The following is a 24,356-nucleotide window of genomic DNA, read 5'->3' on the forward strand; positions in this document are numbered from 1 at the left end:
GGGAAAGAAAAGTGAAGGAAGATTTCCACTGGCTGGAGAAGCAACAGAAAATAAGCACCAACTCTAAATGTCCAATAACAACTTTACTAATGAAAATCATCTTTTCACTAAGAGTCCCAAATTTTATTACAACCCAAGCAAAAGTAAATAACATCTCGGCATTTGGCTCAAAGCCTGAATAATTTGGGGGTTACGAAGAATACATTAAGAAATGGTAGAAAACTACACCAAAATGGGATCTCAAAAGACTTAATCATTCTGAAAACATATTTACCTTCCCAAATGAATTTTATTTGAACCCTGTCCTATTTTATTCACCTCTTTTTAGCATGGGGCTTAAGCATGCCTTTGTAGCTAGAAATCATAGGGCATTAACAAATAATGAGCAAATTTAATTTCCCTTCTCTTTGTTAAGTCATCATTTTAACAGGTTACAATACAAACAGAAATGAAAGACCACTGACTACCAAAAAGATGAGTTGAAATTCTTTCCCTTAAAGAATATTCCTTCTTTTTAAAATAATCACTAAGGATGCCGCTGCATTTCTTTTCTTCAGAAACAGCAACAAGTATTCCATTGGCATATATTGGTAAATATTTAAAATCACTACCTTAGCAACTGGTTTTGTTATTTCTGAAGGAATTAAAGTGGGAGGTGAACAGTGGTAAATGCAAATCATAAGTGGTTAATTTTTTCCTCAAACTCTGAATGATTTACATTTATATGGACTCTAAACATTACATAAATTAAAACAATACTTGCTAACAAAACAGTGGAGGCAAATGCAAAATAAAACACGCAGATATGAGCCCAAGATCCCTGTAACTAGTATGCTTATAACATGTAACTGCTGAATGGATACATATAACATTCTCTCTTTTCCACAAGTTTGCAGTTTTAGGGAAATTTCTTAAAATGAGGTCTTTACCTGGTCAAAAGCATAGAATTAGCAACTCAAGTTCGCTCTGAATTCAAGCTGAGACACTGGGGTTGTAAAAGGTCAAGTTTGGCCCCGTAATAAAATGTGGTGTGTGCTGCCATGTCCTGTTGGTTTGCTGTTTGGTTTGTTTGTATGCTCCTTTTAAGAACTGGCTTCAAACTGGACTCCTTACACAGTTTTATAGAGGGGAGCTCAGTGAGGCATGTGCCAGCTTCAAACGTTTTGTCTTGCACTGAGGTGAAATTTACGTGACACAAAATTAACCATTTTAATGCACACGATGCAGTAGACACCAGAGGTCCCTATTTCAGCTCGATTCAACCCTGACCTCAGGCAGTCTCATCTGCCCTCTGTTAACAGAACAGACACCTCTGAATCATAAGTCTCCATCTGTACTTTTCTTCTATTACTTCTCTGGTTACATTTTAACTTTCATGGAGATTTGGGCTTGAGACTCAAAGTCTAAGTGGATCCCATACCTAGTTATTCCAAGGGGATAGAGAATCAGTGAACGAAATATTGCTAAACATGGATAAGGAACTGCAATTTCATGTCCTGGTTCAGTTAGTTAGATGAATCCATGAACACTTATGCCAGGTGGAGGTAAGGCAGGTATCACCTTACCTGTCACGTACACGTAGGTGACTCACCTGGCAAGCACCAGTGATGCAGTGCAGAATGCTAACATCAGGAAATACTTCTCTGCTGGTGGGTGAAATGCTGCTGCCCGGAGCCCTGAGAAAGGTTTCCTGCTTGCTGCCCCTCCTATAAGACCACCCCCCCATCTCCTCCACGATCCAGAAACCCAAAATGTTAACTCCTGGCTCACTAAGTCAGGACTCTGATACAGAGCCTACCATCCGAAAGAACTGATGGATGGGTTGGTAGATTGGTGAACCTACTGTCTTCTGCATTAAATATTTTGATCCTACTTTTCAGGTACTATGCACATCACAGATCTCTTTACTACATCGGTTGTGATTACTCATTTTGAGTTGTTATGATCTTTATTTCCCACAGAAGGATAGGAAAGTTCCCACATTTGAACTTCAAACAGATGGCCTCAGGATAAATGATAAAAGGCTAGTGCTACTAACTTTACACCATTGATGTCTTCAAAAGTTAATAGACAGAAATCCCACTGCAAATTCAAGAAATACTAAATTCCAATGACTAATAATACATGTGTACAGTTCCACTTCTATCTTAAAATGTTTAATGTTCTCTAAATTTATACGTGTGCCAAAACTTTTATTTCCCAATAGTAGACCTTAAAAGTTCTCATACAAGAAAAAAAAAAAATGTAACTATGAGGTGACAGATGTTAACTAAACTGATTGTATTAAACATTTTGCAACATAGACAAATACCGAATTGTCCTGTTATACACCTAAAAGGAATATAATGTTACTTTGTCAATTATATCTCAATAAAACTGGAAAATAACTCTCTCAGAGTAAAGAAGCTCTCCATGTAAATTAATTAAGGAAGGAAGATTAATGAATTGGGCCAGTCGTATCAAACACTACTAGCAATCTTGCCCACACTACCCCCTTATATTGAAACCAATCATTTGGCCAATCTGGAGAAAAGAAGAGTATAATGGTTGGCCAAAAGGAAAGGAAGTTTATTTCCATTCAAATGAATCTCTCCCAACAACTACCATCCCCAATTCAGGAATATATATCTTTGCTTCGCAAGTAGGATTCTCTGGAAGTATCCTAGGAAATTTTCTTTTAAAATCTACAGTTAATTTCCTTATAATAGACACTTTTATTTTCACTGGCCAAAGAGTCTGCCGGTAAAGCAATAAGATGAGGTCACCTTTCGGAAAAAACATTACCCCTCTGTGAACAGTGGGCTAAGGTCTCATGGGGTTTAGGCATCTTTGTTCCCCATCTTGTCCTGTTATCCATCCTCTAAGTTGGACCTCACCAGAGTGCAGGTCCCACCACCAGTGAGGGTCACGCCGGCATCCGTGAATCAGAGAGCAAGGGTACCAAATTCTTCAACAATACCTGGTTAAGTCTCTGTGCAAGAAACAATCATCACTCACCTGTGTCTAAAACCAGAAAAGAGTGTTCAATTATCTCTTTGAAGTAACAGGGAGTAAGAGTAAAAATAAAAAGTAAATAACACCACCTCACAAATCCTGGACTCCAGCAAACCAAAGCTGCTCTAAAGGGCAGTGTGTAAAGCCACTGAATTTGAAATGTAAGGCGAGGCATTAGAAGAAGGTCGCTCATTTTTTGAAAAGTCCAGGAGTCACTTTAAAACTTGAGATGTATTTAAAATCCCTTCTTAAAAACCCACATGAATCTTCTTTGTTAATTTTTAGGAGCCTCCACTTAGAGATGGCTTGTGCCTACTTTGCAACTCCCAGATAGGGCATCGAGGAGCATTTGTAATTGGATTTCATAAGAGAGGGAAAATGTGGAGAGAAAACAGCACAGCAGCAGTTTTTGCTTTACATTTACAGCTTCGTAATTTAAGAAGAAAATGTGAGATACGGCCCTATGCATTGCTGGAACAAAGGCATATGTTCTGTAGCCAATGAGGAAAAATACTTTTGCTTCTTTTAAAACTAGTAGGGAAGTTTTAAAGGTTCAGAATGATCATAATTGTTTGAAATACCCATGCAAAGAGCTGAAGAAAAAAAAATCTCTATTAGACACCTCTACTGTTTTGGTTTGTTTTTATAACTGTCAAAATCTGATAAAAATATGAAGATATGCAGATTTTAAATACTGTTTAAAACCTTCAGTTTTCATTCAAGGTCAAATGCACGCCACCAGCAAAACTGTCTCCATTCAAGCTAACCTACATGGAATGAAAATAAATCCTCCGCTGATGACACTAGCTAGCATCAGTACGTGTTTCAAGGAAAATGAAACCTTTAGTATTTGTGAAAAAGCAACAGCTGCAGAAGTAGAAATAAACACAATTTCCATAAAATTAGGATGTTGGATGTTGACAACTAGGAGTTCACTCATTCTGCAATTAAAAAAAAAAATGTTGAAGTTAATATACTCTCTCCTTTGTGAATGAGATTTCATTCTGCAATGTGAAGGCCAGAACACTGCCAGGAGAAATCATCCAGAAGACGTTTATTATCTGGTAAACTCTCAGTAGACAAAGACAATGTGAGCTATGACCCCCGGCTGGCAAGGAGCTAAGAAATCGGTTACAGGAAGTAAACATCATGCACATGAAGAAACAAAACCATACAGAACGGAGTGTGGATTTTTCGGTACAAAACGAGAATGCCATTGTGCCCCTTCGCTCTCAGAGAAGGGACGTACAAATCAGGTAAGTGGTTCTCAACCGGGTTGATGCTTCCCACCCACTCCGCACCAGGGCACTCTTGGCAACATCTGGAGCCATTTTTGGTTGTCATGACTGTGGGCTGTGAGGTGTTACTGGCATTCTAGAGGGCAGAGGTCAGGGATGCTGTTCATATCCCACAGGGTACAAGAGAAACCCTCCACAAAGAAGAGACACCCATCCTAAATGTCAATAGTGCAGAGGTCCAGAATCCATGAAATCAACAATACACTTAGAATTAGAGGTCATTTCTTTCCCCAGAACCAGAAGTTAAACAAACAGACAAACAAAATCCTCAAAAATACTAGCAAACCAAGTCCAGCAGCATATAAAGTGGATTATACACCGTGACCAGGTGGGGATTTACTGCAGGATGCAAGGGCAGTTTAATAGTCAAACATTGATTAATGTAATACAGCAAGAGAAAAAAGAACAAAAACCACCTGACAATGCTTTAAAAAATTAACTCAAAAGGGATCTGGTCTAAAACAAGATCTAAAACTGTATAACTCTTAGAAAAAAATATAGGAATAAAGTGGTGAGCGCTCAGGTTAGGTGAAGACTTCGTATAAGCAGCACAAAGAGCAAAGGCAGAAAGAGAAAAGAGATGAATTGAACTTCATCGAAATGAAAAACATTTGTGTTGCAAAGGGTACCATCCAACAAGTGGGAAGAAAACAAAATGAGAGTAAATACTTGCAAGTCCTGTATCTGCTAAGGAACATGTGTCCAGAACACGCCATTTAAAAAACAAGCAAGCAAACATAAAAACCCTCTTAACTCAATACTAAAAAGGTAGATACCCCACTGAAACGCGGGGAAAGAATATGAGTGCACATTTCTCCAGGGAGGATATACGAATGGCCATTACTCACATGAAAAGATACTCAACGTCATTAGCCATCAGGGAAACGCACATCAAAAGTGGTCCACTTTATACCCGCTAGGATGGCTGTAGTCAAAAAGACAGACAGGGACCAGTGTTGGTAAGGATGTGGAGAAATTAGAACCCTTATGCTGGTGGGAATGTAAAATAGTGCAGCCACTTTAGAAAAGAATTTGGAAGTTACTTAGCTGATTAAACAGCTTTATCGTACGACCCAGCAATCTTACTCCTAGGTTTGTACCCAAGAGAAGCGAATACATATATCCCCACAAAACACTTGTACATGGATGTTCATAGCATTTTACTCATAATCTCCAAAAAGTGGATACAAACCAAATACAAATCAGAAGACGAATGGATAAAGAAAACATGCTATATCCATGCAATGGAATAAATATTTGGCCATAAAGAATAACCAAGTACTGATATATGCTACAAGGTGGATGGATCTTGAAAACATCGTGTTCAGTGAAAGATGTCAGACACAAAAGAGCACACAGCATATGACTCCCGTTGTATGAAATACCCAGTAAAGGCAGATCCACAGGGAGAGAGGAGATTAATGGTTGCCTAAGTCTTTGGAGACTGAGAAGAATAAGTATTGGGTTTCTCCTTGGAGTGATGAAAACATTCAAAAATTAGAGGGTGTTGATGGTGGTACAACTTTGTGAATATACTAAAGGCCATGGAACTGTACACTTTAAAGGCACAACATGGTATATAAACTATTTTAAATAAAGGACACAGACAGTGAAAGGTGGGAGTGGAGACGAACCAGTGGGTCATTTACAAGAAGATGAAGAAAAATGAGGATGCAGCAAAGGTCACTGAAAGAATCCGGATTGTCCTAGAAAAGGCTTACAATGTATGAGTGGCCCTCAGGAGAACCGTGTTGATGAACTATGATTAAAATGGAGGACGTTAGCTAACTAGAGATAAAGGGGGGAGAAATAGATAAATACGACTAAAATAAATATAACTAAAAAAGTGGATAGCATGGGGAAAAAAGAAATGTAGAAATGGATAAGGCCATTTGCACAAGATTCTGTTTTGGAAAGATGTGAACTCTTATGCCTGGTTTAACAAAGAAGTATTACAGGAAAAGATGGGTGATATTTCTACATGGTATTATAAGTTTATATTATAAAGAAGGGACAAGAGGATATATATATATGTATATCTACATATCTCTATATATATCATATATACACCTATCTCTCTACATATATCTCTATATATATCATATATATATACCTATCTCTATTTATCTCTATAATATATATACACCTATCTCTGTGTATCTTTATATAATATATACCTACCTCTCTCTATATATCTACATATTTTATATATATATATATATATATACCTATCTCTATATCAATATCTATCTATCTATCTGTCATATGCCTAAGAAAAAGAACAACTGAGTCACCTAAACCATTATTAAGATATATTAGTAAAGTTGTAGCAGCCACTTTGAGAGACAGAAAACATTTCTCATTCCAAACTGGAAACAATTCTTTACTCCAAAATTGTTTTCCCAACTCCAGTACAAATCTTAGGTGTCTTTGGTAGAATTGATAGTGTTTCTCTGGGAGATGATCTCATACCTCCGTCTATATTGAAATGTGTATCTTTATAATAATGCATGTATTCAAGCTGCCTGTTGGTGACTAGACCCACTGCACAGGACACAGCCTTTTTCCCCATAATATCAGAGCCTAGAATAAAAGCCTCTGCACTGAATACAACAAAAACCAGTGCCTGCAGTCTCAAATAATTAAAGGCATCAAGAGTCTTGTAATTGATTTATTTGCATGAAGACCACAGCTCATCCGTGTCTAATGGCTGTTATGTCAGAGGAATGTTGCATTTACCATTCTAAAATAGTTCTGATTTTTTATACTGAGAATTGCACACTTCTTTCCAAAGAGCTATTATTATTATTTTTTTTTAATCAAAGGAAAAACTGCCCTACCCATTAGATGGGACTTACCCAATCCATATGTTACTATGTAATCTTATTTGAAAAATACATTTTACATTGTTAAATGCACGGTGTATCTGCCGTTTCTGCATTACGTTTTGATCCCTAAGACATTCACTTTGATCCTTATGTCCCCAAGGTTTATTCTCATAAAGCCCATGACTGATTGATGTATGATTGGACAAAACTAGGAGAGTTATATTAGAACAGAATATGCCCTTTGTGGTATCAATGCTGTGGTGAGTGTGGACATGTGCATATTCATTCCATGCTTCCTGTAAAACATGCCATCCATACTTTCAGGCAAATGTGCGGGGGAAAAAAAAAGAAAAATGATCTGCAGGCCACAATTTGTATAGTCCTGGAGTGTTTCAGACTCTGTGGTCTTTAAAAGTCCCACTCTGATTGCCTTTTAGAGACTTTTCAAATTAATTCCTTGAATACACCTAGGGAAGGAAGAAAAGGTACATAGGAAGAATGCAGGTATTTCTCTTTCAGGCATTGTTTAAAAACCATTTATCTGATGGAATGATTGCCAGAGCCTTAATATCCAGCTCACCCCCATCAAGCTAATGTATCTTGGCTCTTAAATTCAATACTCCTCCTTGGAACTTTCCAGTTTCTCCGCTGCCCCATACTCAAATGCCCATCACACCTTTCCTTTCATTTAGAGTGATGTTTATGTGTGTTTTTCCCCATGAAGACAGACACCACTTTATCCTAATCAACGAAAAATGATCAACCTTCTTTTGCTAGGTGAGAAGCAAAATGAGGAAAGCACACAAAGCAGAGAAAGAGGTTTCTTTCATTTAGAATGGATCATCTTAAGAGACTCTGTTTTGGATGTAAACATGTCCAGGAAAAGAGCATTTAAAAAAAAATGTATACCCCGTGTGATTATTACTGACATGACACCCTGGAATCAATTAACTGGAAAATATGTACTTATTAAATATAATAAGAGTATCCGAGCATCAAGTGTATCGGGGCATTGTGATTTCCAAAAATGGCTATGCATGTACAAGTAACAGGCCAACTTCTCTTAAGAAATTCTGAATCGTTCATAAAGAGATCAAGGAAATTCTCTGTCATAAGGCACATGCTAGTCAATAATTTTGTGCATTTGAGATTGAAAAAAAAAGTCTTTTCTGCCTCCTCATCACCACCCCGCGTCCTTTCACATTGTCTTTATTTGCTGGAGACTTTTACTTTCCTCTGTGGCGCTCTGTCACCTCACAGCGAGGGACCCTCTTTGTTCTGTTGCTCATATCAACCTTTGCATAAAAGGCATCTGTCTCATGTCAGGGTCTTTATTCCACCGCAGTGGCTTCCATATCTACCCCCCGCCGTGTGCCTGCAAAATCCCAGAGGCAAGAGGGATCATCCACAACCAAGCCAATTCCTTAATTGCAGAACAAATCAAATTAATGCAATGGGCATTTTTAGCCACCAGGAGGCAGAAGAGGAAAACCCAAGTAAATGATCATTGATACAAAACCTGGCTATGATGTTTTTGTCCAGAGTTCTGGTTCTTATCAACACACGAGCAACAACAGAGACCAGATTACAGCATTTCCGAATGAGTATTAAATGCACAGAGAGCTACTGATGAAGATGATGAAAGACATTGGGGGGGGGCAGGGCAAGGGGGAAGCATCTTGTTTATTTTCTTTTTTGCGTAACTTTAGGATCAGGGAAGCTATGCCAACCCTCCCTTCCCCCATGCACTGTGTCCATCCTATGACCGTGTTATCTAGGGGAGATACCTCCCTCTAGCCCTCAGTCCCTCTTGAGCCACATCAGGGAGCTTTGCAGAAATGAGTCCAGGAGCCTGTTGCCAGGCTCGCCGATCACCTCCCCCGCCCACCACAGAGGGTCTTATTCTAAGGGCTTTCAATCTTCCCTCCCACCCTCTTTCCCTTCTGGGGTTGTGACTGGTCCCACATCAAGTGCCTGGCCTCTGCCCCCCATTTTCTCACACTTCTCCCAAACTTCCTGTACTTTTCCACTTTATCTTTTCCCTCAGTGCAATACTTCATCCTTCCTCTCTACCCATTTAGCTTCTTACAGCATTCTGCCATCCCTAAACAATGCGCAGTTTCTCTCTGAGGATGGATAGAGGAAGCTTTTCCCGGTCACAAATCTGATCAGGGGAAATCTGAGCAGAGAGGGAAGAGGATGGACTTAGGGGGTAGCATGGAGATCCTTGAAAGGAAAGACGATATTTTTTTCTTTATAGATACCTTGATGAACTTCTGACTTGATAAGGAAGATGTGTTCCATGAGTAATTTAAAAGAAAATCCGACCCAATCAAAAAATGGGCAGAAGACCTAAATAGACATTTCTCCAAAGAAGACATACAGATGGCCAAGAGGCACATGAAAAGATGCTCAACATCAATAATTATCAGAGAAATGCAAATCAAAACTACAATGAGGTAGCACCTCACACCGGTCAGAACGGCCATCACCAAGAAGTCTACAAACAATAAATGCTGGAGAGGGTGTGGAGAAAAGGGAACCCTCCTGCACTGTTGGTGGGAATGTAAATTGATACAGCCACTGTGGAGAACAGTATGGAGGTTCCGCAAAAAACTAAAAATAGAGCTACCATATGATCCAGCAATCCCACTCCTGGGCATATACCCTGAGAAAACCATAATTCAAAAAGATACATGCACCCCAATGTTCACTGCAGCACTATTTACAATAGCCAGGACGTGGAAACAACCTAAATGCCCACCGACAGATGAATGGATAAGAAGATGTGGTGTGTATACACACACTCACATACACACACACATACAATGTGATAGTACTCAGCCATAAAAAAGAATGAAATAATGCCATTTGCAGTGACATGGATGGACCTAGAGATGGTCATACTGAGTGAAGTAAGTCAGACAGAGAAAGACAAATATCATATGATATCACTTGTATGTGGAATCTAAAAACATGGTATGAATGAACTTATTGACAACACAGAAATAAGAGTCACAAATGTAGAAAAACAAACTTATGGTTACTGGGGGATTGGGGCGAAGGGATAAATTGGGACATTGGGATTGACATATACACACTACTATATATAAAATAGATAACTAATAAGAACCTACTGTACAGCACAGGGAACTCTACTCAATACTCTGTAATGACCTATATGGGAATAAAATCTAAAAAAGAGTGGATATATGTATATGTATAACTGATTCACTTTGCTGTACAGCAGAAACTAACACAACATTGTAAATCAACTACACTCCAATCAACATTAATTTTAAAAAAAAAGAAAATCTGTAGTAAAAGATAAAAACAAAGAAAAGAAAAAAAAAAAAAGGATTCTTAGGGGAAAAAATGGTGAAAGCACCAAATAGTAAACATCTTTAACTCCCAAGTGAAAGAGAAATATAAATTGGAAATTGACATTTTTCAGCAGAGGTACATAAGGCATGTTAGAACCACTAAATACCCCTGATGTAAACTGCTTGTGCACACATGGAATTCAGATCATAGCTCTTTGAAGGCAGGTATCAAGCCTCTCCTCCAATGATTCCGGACCCCTTTTATGAACGGAATCTGACGTGGAACAGCAATATATCAAACAGGTAAAGGTGAAACTGCTCTGGCTGATGTCAAAGGGCTTCCTCCAAATGCCAGCCCACCCACCTTCCATTTCAATGGAGACTAAGACCCCGCAAAGGAGACCAGAATGCCACATGGCCACACCATTACAGCATGCACAGAGCTCAAACCATGTGCCTTTCATTCAAATGCTCTTCCTGCTGTGCGTTTATTTCAAACCACTTCCATCTTCCATTTAAAGTTATGACACCAATGAACGAAAGTAGTCTTACGCAATTGATAACCTTAAAGAGAAAGGCAACTTCAGCAACACCATTACACAACCTTCCCTGAGATAAAAACTTTGAGGGTAGCTACATTTTTTGAAAAATGAGTAGGTCTTTCTGATGCTTTTTTAATCCTTGAAAAAGTCAGTTATATAAACCTATGGACAACATTTCAAAAGACTATAAGATACCTGTCAGGTGAGAAATCCACTGAAGTTGAAACGGGAGGGAAGGGGATAGGGCACAACCTCTAAAAGAATGACATAGCCCTTAAGGATTTGACATAAACTGATTAGAATCAATTAGATCCAAGATGGCGGAAGATTTGACTTCCAGTGGACCTTGAGCCTCATTAAATGCCCACTGTAATACATTAGCATCTAAATGACATACCTATAGGCGCCAGGACAGTTCCGAGGGCAACCATAAAGGGCCAAAAAGTCGGTGGTGGCCCAATTCCTGGAAATCTCCACCCCCTCCCCAAAATACTTGGAATAATCCTCCCACTCATTAGCCTATGAAACTACCCAGCCCATAAAAACTAACCACGCCATATTGCGCGGCCTCTCGCTTTCTGAGATGGCCCACACTCTGTCTCTGGAGGGTGCTTCTCCCAAGGCTCTTCTCCCCTTTTGAGACAGACCGCGTTCTGTCTATGGAATGTGTATCTCTCTAAATAAATCCACTTCTTACCTATCACTTTGTCTCTCACTGAATTCTTTCTGCACTGAGACATAAAGAACCTGAGCTTCATTCAGTTCTGAGACCAGGTGTGTGATCTCAATCAAAAGATAGTGGGTTCAAGTCCCAATGTGGTTTCTGGCTGAGTTTGAGTCCCAGACCATGGGTTCAAGTCCCAATCTGGGTTGTGTGGTTTCAAAGTCATTCTCTGGGTCAATGGTCTTAATTCCATTTATTGGCCACAGACAGCAACACGGCAACAGAATGGGCGTAAGAGGTTAGACACCTGACTAGCTGATAAAGCCTTAGATCTCCTGTGTCTGAGAGCTTTGATTTTACAAATGCCATCGTTGGGGCCAATACCACATCACCATGCACCATAGTAGACCATCAATGATGATTTGATGAATATGCATCAGCGATGAAGGACCCGCTTTGAGGAACATAAAAATACGGTGTAAGCATCGAATCGCAATTTTGTATCTAGATCAACCATAGGCACGTCTGACGTTTTGTGCGATTAGAGAAGCTGAATCTGATATAAAGATTTGCACTCTGTTTCCTAAGGTAGTTCACCTAATTCATACTGTTAGACCAGGGTTCCAATCCCGGCTCTAATCCCTACAACCTGTACCACTGTGAGTCTATCCCATCACCTCTGAGCCTTTGTTTCCCCAAAAGCAAGATAAGGGAACCCTTCCAAGGGAGTGTATGAGGATTAAATGAAGGAGCATCTACAATGTCCAGTGATGGCCACACCGCAGGCTCTCCATGAGTTTGGTGCTAAAGCATACAGATAAGATTGTTTCAAAGCAAAATAGTTTAAAGCCTGCATGAGGCATCAAATCATAGGATAACCAAAAAGGTAATACCCTCTGAGCTAAACTAAAATCAGCGTTTGAATGGAGGTCTAATTAACCAACTGAAGATGCAAATTAGAGACGATTAATGAAGGAAAGCAAAGGTAAGAGCCACCCATAAATAAATTCCAGGTATTTCCAACAATAAGCCTCAGCGAGGAGATTCCTCTTATATAGCAATGGTCTTTGAACAATCATCATGAAAAAAAATAGAGGCAGATTTGAGAGAACTCAAGTTTTAGCTATGTATGCTTTCCTAATGGCAAAGGTATACAGCAGGACGAATAGGAAATACGCTTTAAAAAGAGATCTCCTTTGAAAATAAATAGACCACCAGTTTGTTCATTAGACCTTGTGTGGGTATGAATAATTACTTTATAACTGTGATGGTACATCCCAGTTTGCCTGGAATAATCCCAGTTTATTAAGAGCATTATTAACAATTTTCAAAGTGTCCTGGATTAGATAATAAATTACATGCTCAACGGCTAGCAAGATTGTGTGACGCAGTTCTGATTAAAGAAGATAATCACTGTTCAAAAAGCACGTGCGAAGATCCTGTCAAAAAGCACGTGCGAAGATCCTGTCATCTGTCTCTTATTAAGAGTGTCTTATCATCGCTTTTGTTTAATTAAGGTGGTCCCGTTTAGACGTCAGTATTTGACAGATATTACCGTTTTGGCCCGTCGCAATGTTTTTCAGTGGATCAACAGTGATGGTAATAAGATGTCGAAGGCTATTAATAACACTGGAAATTATCACCTGTCTGGGTTTACTGCCTCCTAGTTCTGGGCTATGAAACTTCACGTACGTAAACCCGTTGGACGTTTATATGGTATGTACAATAACCTTGCCAGAGAGAGAATGGGACCACCTTTTAGAGAGACTCAGAAAAAAATCAGCTGACTTCCTCAATGTCACACCACAGACACCAAGTAGTTCATTTTTATCGCATTATAAAAATCCATGTTCTTTCCACGCCAGCCTCCTGCTTCCCTCTGACCATCATCCAACTTTCTAAACCCTTCTTTTGGGTAGGAAAACAGCATTTGTTACTCTGTAAAAGAACGGTAATCATCTCAAACAATGCTTTTCCATTCCTTGAGCAGAAAAATAGCATTTATGCATTTATTACTTTTGAAAAAAACCTCAAACACTATTTCAACATTTTGGTAAAAACATCTATTCCTATCAGAGTGCTAATGGAGACGATCATCACCGTGCATGCTGTACCATTTTACTGGATCCTTTTTAAAAATATCCGGATGCCAAGGGTCTGAAATATTTTTCGAGAGTGATACTAGTGATTTCCTGCAAGCAAAAAGCAAATGGCCACCGCACAGTCCTCCAGAGGACGGCAGCCCACGCAAGATCCCTGATAACAATAAACCAAGTCCCATTTAAAAAACCTCTATCGCCCTGTATGATCAGCAAAGTTGGCACCCTGCACTCCATCAGATAAAAAGGGGTCTGTGGTGCTCAGCTTCACACTAACTCATTCGTGGAATGTAAATAGACCGGCTTGGAGATGCTAAATTGCTTCTTTTATTTCCATGCCATAACTCTCACAGCTCTCTGTTATCTTACCAAGATTTTTTTCTTTTTAACTCTCAGCAGCAAAAGGTAAAATTAAAATCGTTCAATGAGAAAAGTTCTCAAAGCAAGCTTCTTTTTTTCTTCTTTTCTTTAAAAAAAAAAAAAAAAAAGAAGGTGTGTATAAGTCCCACAGTACTTTTCCAGATTCACAAATGGGCCAAATAGATAAGAGATCACTGTGTAAAGCTGCTTAATACCAGTTTGGCGTTAAACGGGGGAGAAAATCGGTTTCTTTTGAAATCTAACCTTTTAAGTCACATCACCACCACGTTGTGCAGGCAGGAGGACGCTTTGTTATTCCACTGAAGCAAAGACTCACCCAAAGCCCATTGCTTTGTTCAGAAAGCAGCGCCCCGACCTGGTGATGCTCCCAAGGGATGCCCACACTGCCCTCTTTGAAAGGGCTGCTAGCAGCAAGCCCTGGCCCGTGGCTTCCTTTGTCCACCTCTTCCTTAGAATGGACCTTTTGTAAAACATCAAGAAACAACATTTCCGGTTTCAAACACCAGTAGCCAAAGCAACTAGCCAGAGGCTTCTGAAAAACATTCAGAGAGGCATGCCATCCTCGCTGCGCGACACAAACGGAAATCATTCCCCAAAGATCTGGCTCCCAGCACCGACGAGAAAAGAAAAGGAAATAAAAACCACAAAACAAGAAGGCTCTAGACTCTGAGGCTTTTGCTGTGTTTCATCTTAAAACCCTGAAACTTCCAGTACTTTATCGATGCTCCAAAACGCCCAACTTTGCAAACATCTGTGGGTGATGTGCATTTCTAAATTAGAAGGTCATCTACAACCTATCCCCTTACTCCGGGGTCTTCTATAGGTGAATGTTTTCAGTAGTGAATGAAATAAAATGCTCAAAACAAAATTAAAACATCAAGTTGAGATAAGATATTCTTAGTGATACTTGCCTCTTTGGAGAAAACATTTCTTGTTTGAAACAGGTCCGTTGGTCCATTTTATTTTTCATACTTTTTACTATAACCATCCTGTGACATACAGATCTCATTCTCATAGCCACCCTGCTGTAAACTCAATTTTCTGCATCCTCTCAATGCATTTTTGCCTTGAAAACGAGCGTTGTTGCACAGGCTAGGAATGTTATTCATGAACTGACCAAGAGCAGGCTAAACCACAGAAGAAGGTAAGCTTCAAAATATTAACTTCAAAATATGTTATTTTTTTTTTCCAACCCCCAGTTGGGGAAAAACGAATTTAACACCGAAACAACGGAGAGCCGCTCTTGAATTCCTATGCACTTGGCCAATGTCCTTTCATCGTAAATCATAAAATTTACATAAAATGAAAAACCATCAAACTACAAAATTCAAATAGGAGTATTCCATCTCACGTAAATGCAACAGACAAGCAACTCTTCAAGATACAACAGACACAGACAACGCATTAAGGAATTAAGTAAAAGATTATCCGACAAACGATTAACTGATTAACACACCTACAAAACCACAAAAGAAAGCTAATGTCTATGGTCATTATCTACCATTACCAAGTTATCACCTATTACCCAATGCGTTATCAGACACGTCTCCAAACTGTGTTCATTCCACAGGGTTATGTCGGCTAAGCCCACAGAAAGAAAAGTGCTTTCAATAAAATATCATGTTCATTTGGTCACCTTGGAGGCTGCATTTGTTTGAGGCGGATCCTAGGAAATGAAATTCCTGGATTAAAAAGTGCAAACTTTAAACAACAACAACAACAACAACAACAACAACAACAACAAAACAGACGGCGCTGCATGAACGTTAAGGGACAAATATATCTTGCAGCATGAGGTGAGCTCTGTGTAGTAGAGATTTCTAGGAATTAGAGTAACACAGCTGGAATCAACGAGCCCAAAAGCAAAAGCAGAACTTCCTCATGGCCTCCTGTGTGGTGATCAGCAAGACGGAATCACTCACCTAGAATCCCCAGGCGGTAGTTAATTGTGATCACGATGACATTGCCGTAGCTCGCTAGGATACTGCCGTCAATCATGTTGCCCGTGCCCTCCATGTAAGACCCGCCGTGGATGTACACCATTACTGGCTTCTTAGTGTTCTGGTCGTGGATGTCTGGAAAAGAAAGCCAAGTAAGGAAACACAATAAAACATCACGCTGATTAACCAATGCTAAATCAAGGGCAAAGGATGTGGGTGACTTTTCCTAGTTTAGATTGGAATCAATTGCATGGCCCTTTTTAAATTAGGTATGTTCTTGGTAAGATGGCCTAAGGAAAATGGTCAATGTTGTTATATTTTCTACTCATAGAAATGATGCAGGCATTGGAAGGAACGTGTATGCAGGTGTAGGTTTCTGTATGTATCTACAACACTAAAAATGCAAGGATGGAGATGAAATACGTCTTCCCTAAAGAGTGCTCACACCCTAGAAGGGCATCTATTACAAAATATATTTTTATCATCTAAGTAAGTGTGAAATCAACGTCAAAATTATAATTTATTTTTACTATAACTTCTATCTTCAGTCAAAGATGAGCTTATAGATTCATTTTCAACTTAACAACGAGAACATAAAACTAGTAATGAAACCGTAAGCTCTCAATACAGGGCACGTGATGACAAAAAACAAATAAATGGTTAAAAATGATCAACAGGACAGAAATGTGTAAAAACAAAACAAAATGTCCAAGCAAGTGTTTTTTCTCTAATTTACTGATTGCAGGAATATCACAACTTAAGTGACCAAAAAAAAAAAAAAAAAAGAGAGAGAGAGGAGAGCTGGAATAAAAATGGCACAAGATTCCAACCTCAAGATGAAAGTTTGGCAATGCTACATATTTCTACAGGGAATATAAACTCCCATTGTGATTTGCAACCACAGTACCCAGAGTCATCATTATTTTATTTAACAATGATGTGAAAATCCTATTTTGCAATGTTCTGTGACAACAGAAGTTTGGAGACCATATGTCCGTCTGTAGAGCCTACTTTCTGACAAGTTGTGATTAAATAACTTGTTTGGTGTAAATCATTCCTTGGGCTTACCTTGAATGCTGAAGAATCCTGACCTCGATTCTAATGATTTCGGGATATTTATGTATGTATATACATATATATGTGTGTGTCATTTGACTATCTGTATATCAAAAGAAAACCAAGTGTATCCATGTACATTTATTTTCGATTTTTCTTAAATAAAGACTTTTTTCCCCTAATTCATGGAGACGCTTCTGAACTATCAGAAAGGAATTTTAAGGAAACAAACCACCCTTTGGATGGTGGCTACACAGAAAATGAATTACGATCATGATCTCAAAACAGGCTCCTGCGTACCACCTTACAGCATCCAGAAGGCAAAAGAAACCCCGTGGTCACAGTCAAGTGCAGAAAAAAGTGTCAAGCTGCCCATGTGTCTGCAGATATTTAATCCGCCGCAGAACACTATTTTCTCCCGTAAAACTTAAATAGGAAGTAAAAATCATTTTTTAATCCTTCACTCATCATATGCTACGTGGAATTTTTAAATAAATCACTGCCCCTATAGGGGTCTGGCGTTTTACACGATCCACCCCTCTCTCTGGATTCTGATTTGCTGTGTTAGCCCTTATTTATGTTACCATTCTGCAGTAGGCTGCACGCTACTCCACTGTGGGAAAGGAAGGAGTTGAGATTTTGAGGGCTGCTTTACGGGGTTCCCTCAGAGAAAACGTTAGGTTAACAGCTCTTACCTCCGAGACACCAAGAACAAAGTTCTCATGAGGTTGAGGAAGAAATAACCAGATGTCAGATTCGTTCAAAGTTAAAAAAAAATCATCATAGTTTCTTGGTATGAAAGGAAAACTAGACAGCATGTTAACAGTAATAAAGGTGACTGGTGAGCATTGTGAAAACAGATCCTAATGATCAAAAGGGAATAATACACTGAGAAGCCAGAGAAGAGCAAGATGCAAATTAACACCCGTAGTTGGTTATACAGGGATACAGATAAAACTGCAGGTGTTCTGAGGCCTCACAAAGGAGAGGCTAGCTGCTGATTCAGGTGCAGGTATGATACTCCAAGGCCATCAGAAGAACTTTCTTAGAGGGTTATTAGAAGCAGGGAGAACCCTATGAACGCAGGTTAAAAAAAAAAAAAAAATTAACTAACAGTAGTGTTGAGAGAATAGCGGGCATGAAAGAGCAACATTGGCAAAACTTCTTTTCTCGTAGAGCCACTGATTTATGAAAAAAATCAAAGAGGGCAGGCAAACCAAGCAATTGACAAAAAGGGACTTTGAGGGCAGTTTTGCTTCCCAGCAAGGATAGCTCCCCACTGCACTTTAAACTGCCTTTCAGCCAAGGAACCAAAGGTCCATCGAGGGCCTTCAACGTTTTAAGGTAAATAAACGGAGATCCATGCATTTTGCTACTCAGATGGGAAAAACATGTTTTCACCCAGCTTACACAGCCTTAGAGCCAGCAAAGGCTGACTTTAAACATTTCTTTTTTTTCTTTTCTTCTAAACCGTTTATTCTGCTGAAGGAAGAGGATACAACGTGCTAATGATGGTTCAGATGTCATATTAGCTTCCATCTTTAAAAAAAAAAATCACTTTACTTCTAGTGTATCATCTGTCAAACAATTTGAGATCCTTCAAGAAGAAACTCTCCACAGCAGCTAAACATTTTTTGGGGAAAAATGTTCTTAAAGCAGCTGTGGTGTGAAGACAAAGATGCATAGATCTAACTTTTTGACAAATTTCAATTCCATCCCCCCTTTTTTTTTCTTTAAAGCTGCTAAAAGGCAGTTCTGAAAGAAACATCTCTTTAAGACACTTTTTCATGTATTTTACTGTGAGCCAGAGAAGATTCTTTGAAAACCCTATTTTGGAATCAGTATGTTTGGGAAAAAAAAAAAAAAAAAAACAGTAAAAACAAACAAAACCGGAAATGTCAGCCCCCTGAAAAGTTCTACTGAGGTGTCTCAATGTCCACAGAAGAAATTAAGAAGACCAAAGCTCCAAAATACAAAATTATGAAATAACATTCGGAAGGAAGAAAAGAAAGCATACATGCATGTTTTAAAATTTCATTTTCTCTTCTTGTGACCATGCCAAAAAAAAAAAAGAAAAAGAAAAAGAGTTTCCTTGTAAATGGCATTTTGTTACTCACTTCATACTGAGAAACATTTATACATGTTCTCCCAGGTGATTTGCAGTCATCTACATGGTCATTAGGATTAAAAATGACAGTGGTTTCCAAACAAGAAGAAAATAAAGAAGCACACAAAAGTGTACTCACTTCAGATAAGGGAGGAAAAACAGGTTGAAATGAAAAAGAAAAAAAAAAAAAAAGAACGATAGATATAAAATCATGCACCAAGGTCGAGCTTTGAAAAAAACAAAAAATACCTTCATCTTCACCACGGTCATTACTGGTTATATCATCAGCGTTTTTCTTTGTGTTGGCTCCTGGTGTCATATTGAGAAGGAAAATAAAGGGAAAAAAGAGAATTCAAAAACAACAGGTTTGCAAAAAAGTCAGAAGAAAGAGAAATACTACCCAGTAAAAGAAAAAAAAATAATGTCATACAAAAAGTTGAAATCTGTTACATTTGGATTTCAAAAACATGAAATAGGGAGATGCAAAATGCATATAAACATAAATATGTCAAGAAGAACAAATTCAAAATGTTACTTGCAAAAAATATTAGATACTCTGTGAAAATGCAGTTTGGGGGTTAAAATGATATTACTGCAAAAAAAAAGAAACTAATGTGAGTTGAAAAAAAAAGAAAATTATTTTAAAAAGGGTTTCTCACATTTTATAAAGAAATGCATATGAAGTATTTAAATGTTCCTCTAGTTTTAACATGTTATAATCTAGATACATTTTTGAAATGTCACTGATACAGTTTGCTTAGGAAATTCCATAATGTAAGAAGAAACACATTTAAACAATAAACATGAAAGAACTTTAATCAAAATATGTTAAAACCAACATTAGTTTCATGCACAAGAACTTAAACGCACAACATTCATAATGAAAATCAGAAATGTCGCTACTTTATTTAAATCATGAAGACTCACCTATTCCCAGGAGCTAGAGAATACTGCACATTATTTATTCCTTTTGTCTACTGTAAACAAACTACCACTTTCAATAAGTATTTCTGAAGTCAAGATAAAACAGTATAAATAACTTTTTTCTGCGTTTGAAACACTTATTAAATATTGCTTGAATGTTATTGCTATTTGTAAAAATAAATAAATACATAAATGAAGTCACCTACCTGGATAACCTGCAACATAAACCACCTTGAAATTTCCATGTAGGCAACATGAACAGAGGGTCCCTTAACCACGCCAAAAAAAAAAAAAAAAAAAAACGGAAAAAAGGTAAAAAACAAAACTCTCCTATGCTCTCTGTATGCAGTGCGCCATTTTGGTTTTTCTGTTTTCCAGATACAAGAAGCTAAAACATTCAATACCACTTGAGTTGTTTAATTAGCTCAACTGCCTTCTTTTTATAGACAGGCACAGCCCCCAGGTATACCTATGGCAGTTCTGGATAACTCGAATTGTGGCCATCAATTAAAATGGTCTTTGCCTTCCTCCATGGATACATGGGTTAAGGGAGAGGAAATTTAGTCACTATCACCCACAACACTTGTAGCTGGAAAAACTCCTCCAGTTCTACATACCTCAGAAGGGCTTAAACATATTTTGAAACCAAGATCTGAAGTTGCTGGTTTTATAGCTCAATTCGGGTTGATTATGGTCAATTCCATGTGGATAAACAAGCAGAACTGGGAGGGTAGGTGGAAACCTGATTCCTTGTATTTGTTGATTTTTGAGATTTAAATTTTCCCACTGTAGACAATTTCAAGTTACCAATCTAAAGTCATTGACAAGAGCTTGGAAAAGAAATGCCCAAGACCCTTTGAAACTCAAGCCTACTACTAGTTTCACGTCATCTACTTGAAAGTATAATGGAGTCTTCAAGGAGACCACCTTTTTTCCTTACAGCACGTTCAAGTCTAATCTTTTAGAAAGTACCATGACACTAACATATCTGCCTATTATAGTCGTCAGCTTAACATGGAAATCAATTCACGTCCAAGAATTCCACTGCATTGAAAGAACTTAAACTTAAAAAAAAAAAAAAAATCTCATCAAATTAGCTCCATTGTCTTTTGGGTTGTTTTGGTCAGAGTTTATCAATATAAAACTTATTTCAAAGCTATCTCATGGGCTGAATTTACGGCAAAATCATGTTAAGAAGCGTATAAGAAATGCCTTTCTTAGAGAAACAGGCTACACGGATGATAGAACTAAAGTCCTTCTCATTTCTGAAAAACATTTCAATTTTTTGAAGATTTTCTAAGTTTGTAGAGAAACAGGTCACCTCTTTCATTAAAAAAGAGAAGACACTAGAAAAACAAAGGTGTAGTCAAAACACATGCAATGGATTAGGGGAGAGAAAATGTTGTCTGATGAAGCTGATTCCCTCCCAGAAAATGTGTCCCTTTAAAAAGTTTGACCAACTCTCCTGAGAACCAGCCTTCCCACAGCAGTCGGCATTCAGAAAGGTCTTTAATTAGGACCCCATACCTGGACTTTGCCTTTCCCATGAGCCTGTCCTAATATCCCTGCCTTCTTCTGGATTTTCTTCCTATAAAACTCTTCTGTCTTCCCAGCTGCAGCTGGAAACTCAGGCGCATGACCGCTGGCCTGGCTCAAACCCAAACAAAGGCCATTCTGCAAGGTCTGGGGTGAGTTAAATGCCAGAGCTCTTTCCCAAGACCCAATGCTCAATGTCTTCACGCTCACCATCAGTGCGTGAAATTTGAGTAATCTGAAATTCTTCCCGGGGCAGGAGGAGAGGCAGTATGCAAGGAAACTTCCCTCCAAAGATGGAGGAAGATTTCTAAAGATTTACAATGCTTTGGAAATTGGTATAACCTAGACACATCACTGATTAAATGGTAATCCAGGGTAGTCTCTTTGACTCTACCAAATTCCTTTGTTCGACCAAGTGTGATTTTTAAGGGCTCTACCGAGGTATAATTTTAAATCATAAAATCAACTCACCAAGGTGTCAAGTTCAAGGATTGTTTTTTTAGTCAATGTATGGAGTTGTGCAACCATGAGCGTAATCCGATTTTAGAATATTTCCTTCACCCCAAAATGATCGCTGGTGTCCGACTGCAGGCATTTGATGCTCCTAACCTCAGTCTCAGTCAACTAGTGACTTAGTCTAGATTTGCCATTTCTGTGCATTTCCTATGAATAAATTCATATAGTATGTAGTCTTTTGTGTCTTGCTTCGTTCACTCAGTATAACGTTTTCAAAGCCCATCCGTATTGCAGCATTTCATTCCTATTACCCATACAGACGAATGATGGTCTACTGTATGGCTACACCGCATGTTGTTTATCCACTCATCTGTTGACTGCCACGCCATTTGTCCTATTTCCACTTGGTGGCCAGTATGAATAACGCTGCTATGAACAGTTACATGCAACATCTTTTATGGATGTATATTTTATCTTGGGTGGATATCAAGGAGTGGAATTGCTATGTCACATAGCACATTTATGTTCAGTACTTTAAGAAACTGCCAGACTGTTTTCCAAATCAGCTGCATCACTGTATATTCCCATCAGCAGCATAGGCAGGTTCCAATTTCTCCACCTCCTACCCAAGACGTGTTATTATCTGTTTGATTACACGCATCCTAATAGGTGTCAGACGGTGCCTCCCTGCGGTTTTAATTTGCATTTCGCTAATGACTTAATCATGTCAAGGATCTTCTCCTCTACTATCTTCTTTGGCGGGATGTCTATTCAAATATTTTCCCCATTTTTTAAATTGGGTTCTTTGTTCCCTATTCTTGAACTGTAATTATACTTTTTAGAGACAGGTCTTTTGCCAGAAAGACAATGTGCAAATCTTTTCTCCCCGTCTGTGTCTTCTCTTTTGATTTTCTCAATGGTGTTTTTTGAAGTGCAAAATTTTTTAATTCTGATGAAGTCTAACTTATCGACTGGTTTTTTTTTTTTAAAGCTTGTGTTTTTGATATCACATCTAAGAAATTCCACCTAACGAAAGGCTCTGAAGATTTCATGTTTTTTCCTAGATGTTTAAAAGTTTTACGTCTTATTTCTTTCATTTATTTTGAGTCAATGTTGGCATATGATATGAGGGAAGGTGTGAAATGCATCCTTTATCCAATAGTCTCGGCACCGTGTATTGGAAACACCCTCCTTTCCTCAGTGAATTGCTGTGACACTATTCTTGCGAGTCAATTGCATATAAAGTGAGGGTTTATTGCTGGACTCTTTAATTATATCCCCTTCTATATTTCTTCTTTTTTAATATTTATTTTATTTATTTATTTTATTTATTTATTTGGTTGCACCTGGTCTTAGTTGCAGCTGGCAGGCCCCTTAGTTGTGGCATGTGAACTCTTAGTTTTGGCATGTGGGATCTAGTTCCCTGACCAGGGATGGAACCCTGGCCCCCTGCACTGGGAGCTTGGAGTCTTAACCACTGTGCCACCAAGGGAAGTCCCCCCTTCTATATTTCTATCCACATGAGTATCCCACTGTCTGAGCTTTAGAGCATGTTTTGAAACAGGGGAAGGCAAGTCCTCCAACTTTCTTCTGCTTTTTCAAGATAGTTTGGTTTTTCCAGGTGCTCCGCCACTCCAGGCGAATGTTCCAATGAGCTTGTCAACGGACGCAAAAAACACCTGCTGAGATTTTGATGGAAATTATTTGCCAAACTACAATTTTAAATTAATTTTATAGAGCAGAGTCTGACCCAGAAACATAATTAGATATCGCCTTTAATGTTCTATGTATATTTAATTTCCCACCCTTTTGTTCTTTTTCCATAAGCTGCTGCAATATTTGTTCTCTCAATCATAACTAATTAAATGGCCTAAAAACCAACTGAGTTCTCTTGAGTATCTAATTTAGTTACAATCATGAACTATGTAAATACAGGTGTTAGAGGACACAGGGAAAAAGATTCTGCTGTAATTTATTCCAGAGTAAACCCATCCCATGCCTGCCGAAAAGGCATTTCAAAGTCCAGACAGGCCATTAGTTTTCTCCTGGTCCCCAAAAGACCAGAACAATATTCCTTTACATCTAATAATTAGCATCTCCAGCAATGCTCAGTGGGGAAATGGCTCTAAATATTAAAGGGAATACTGAAATAACTTCAAACAAATCTATTCCACTATTAAAATTTAAATATGATTTTATAAATAAAAT

General features: G+C 38.4%; 1 protein-coding gene across 5 annotated transcripts in view; it reads right to left on the reverse strand.

Annotated features, from left to right (window-relative positions):
• NLGN4X (neuroligin 4 X-linked) overlaps window positions 1-24,356 on the reverse strand; it is a 333,057-nt gene that overhangs the window by 111,501 nt on the left and 197,200 nt on the right. For 4 of the 5 annotated variants that reach the window (XM_057539088.1, XM_057539087.1, XM_057539090.1 and 1 more), the window contains 2 exons: window positions 19,482-19,541; window positions 16,052-16,204 (listed from right to left, as the gene is read on the reverse strand). In XM_057539088.1, the coding sequence (XP_057395071.1) occupies window positions 16,052-16,204; window positions 19,482-19,541 (213 nt within the window). The remainder of the gene's footprint in view (window positions 1-16,051; window positions 16,205-19,481; window positions 19,542-24,356) is intronic. The other variant, XM_057539091.1, reaches the window with a different exon arrangement.

Source organism: Balaenoptera acutorostrata, chromosome X, assembly GCF_949987535.1.
Source record: "Balaenoptera acutorostrata chromosome X, mBalAcu1.1, whole genome shotgun sequence".
Taxonomy (NCBI): domain Eukaryota; kingdom Metazoa; phylum Chordata; class Mammalia; order Artiodactyla; family Balaenopteridae; genus Balaenoptera; species Balaenoptera acutorostrata.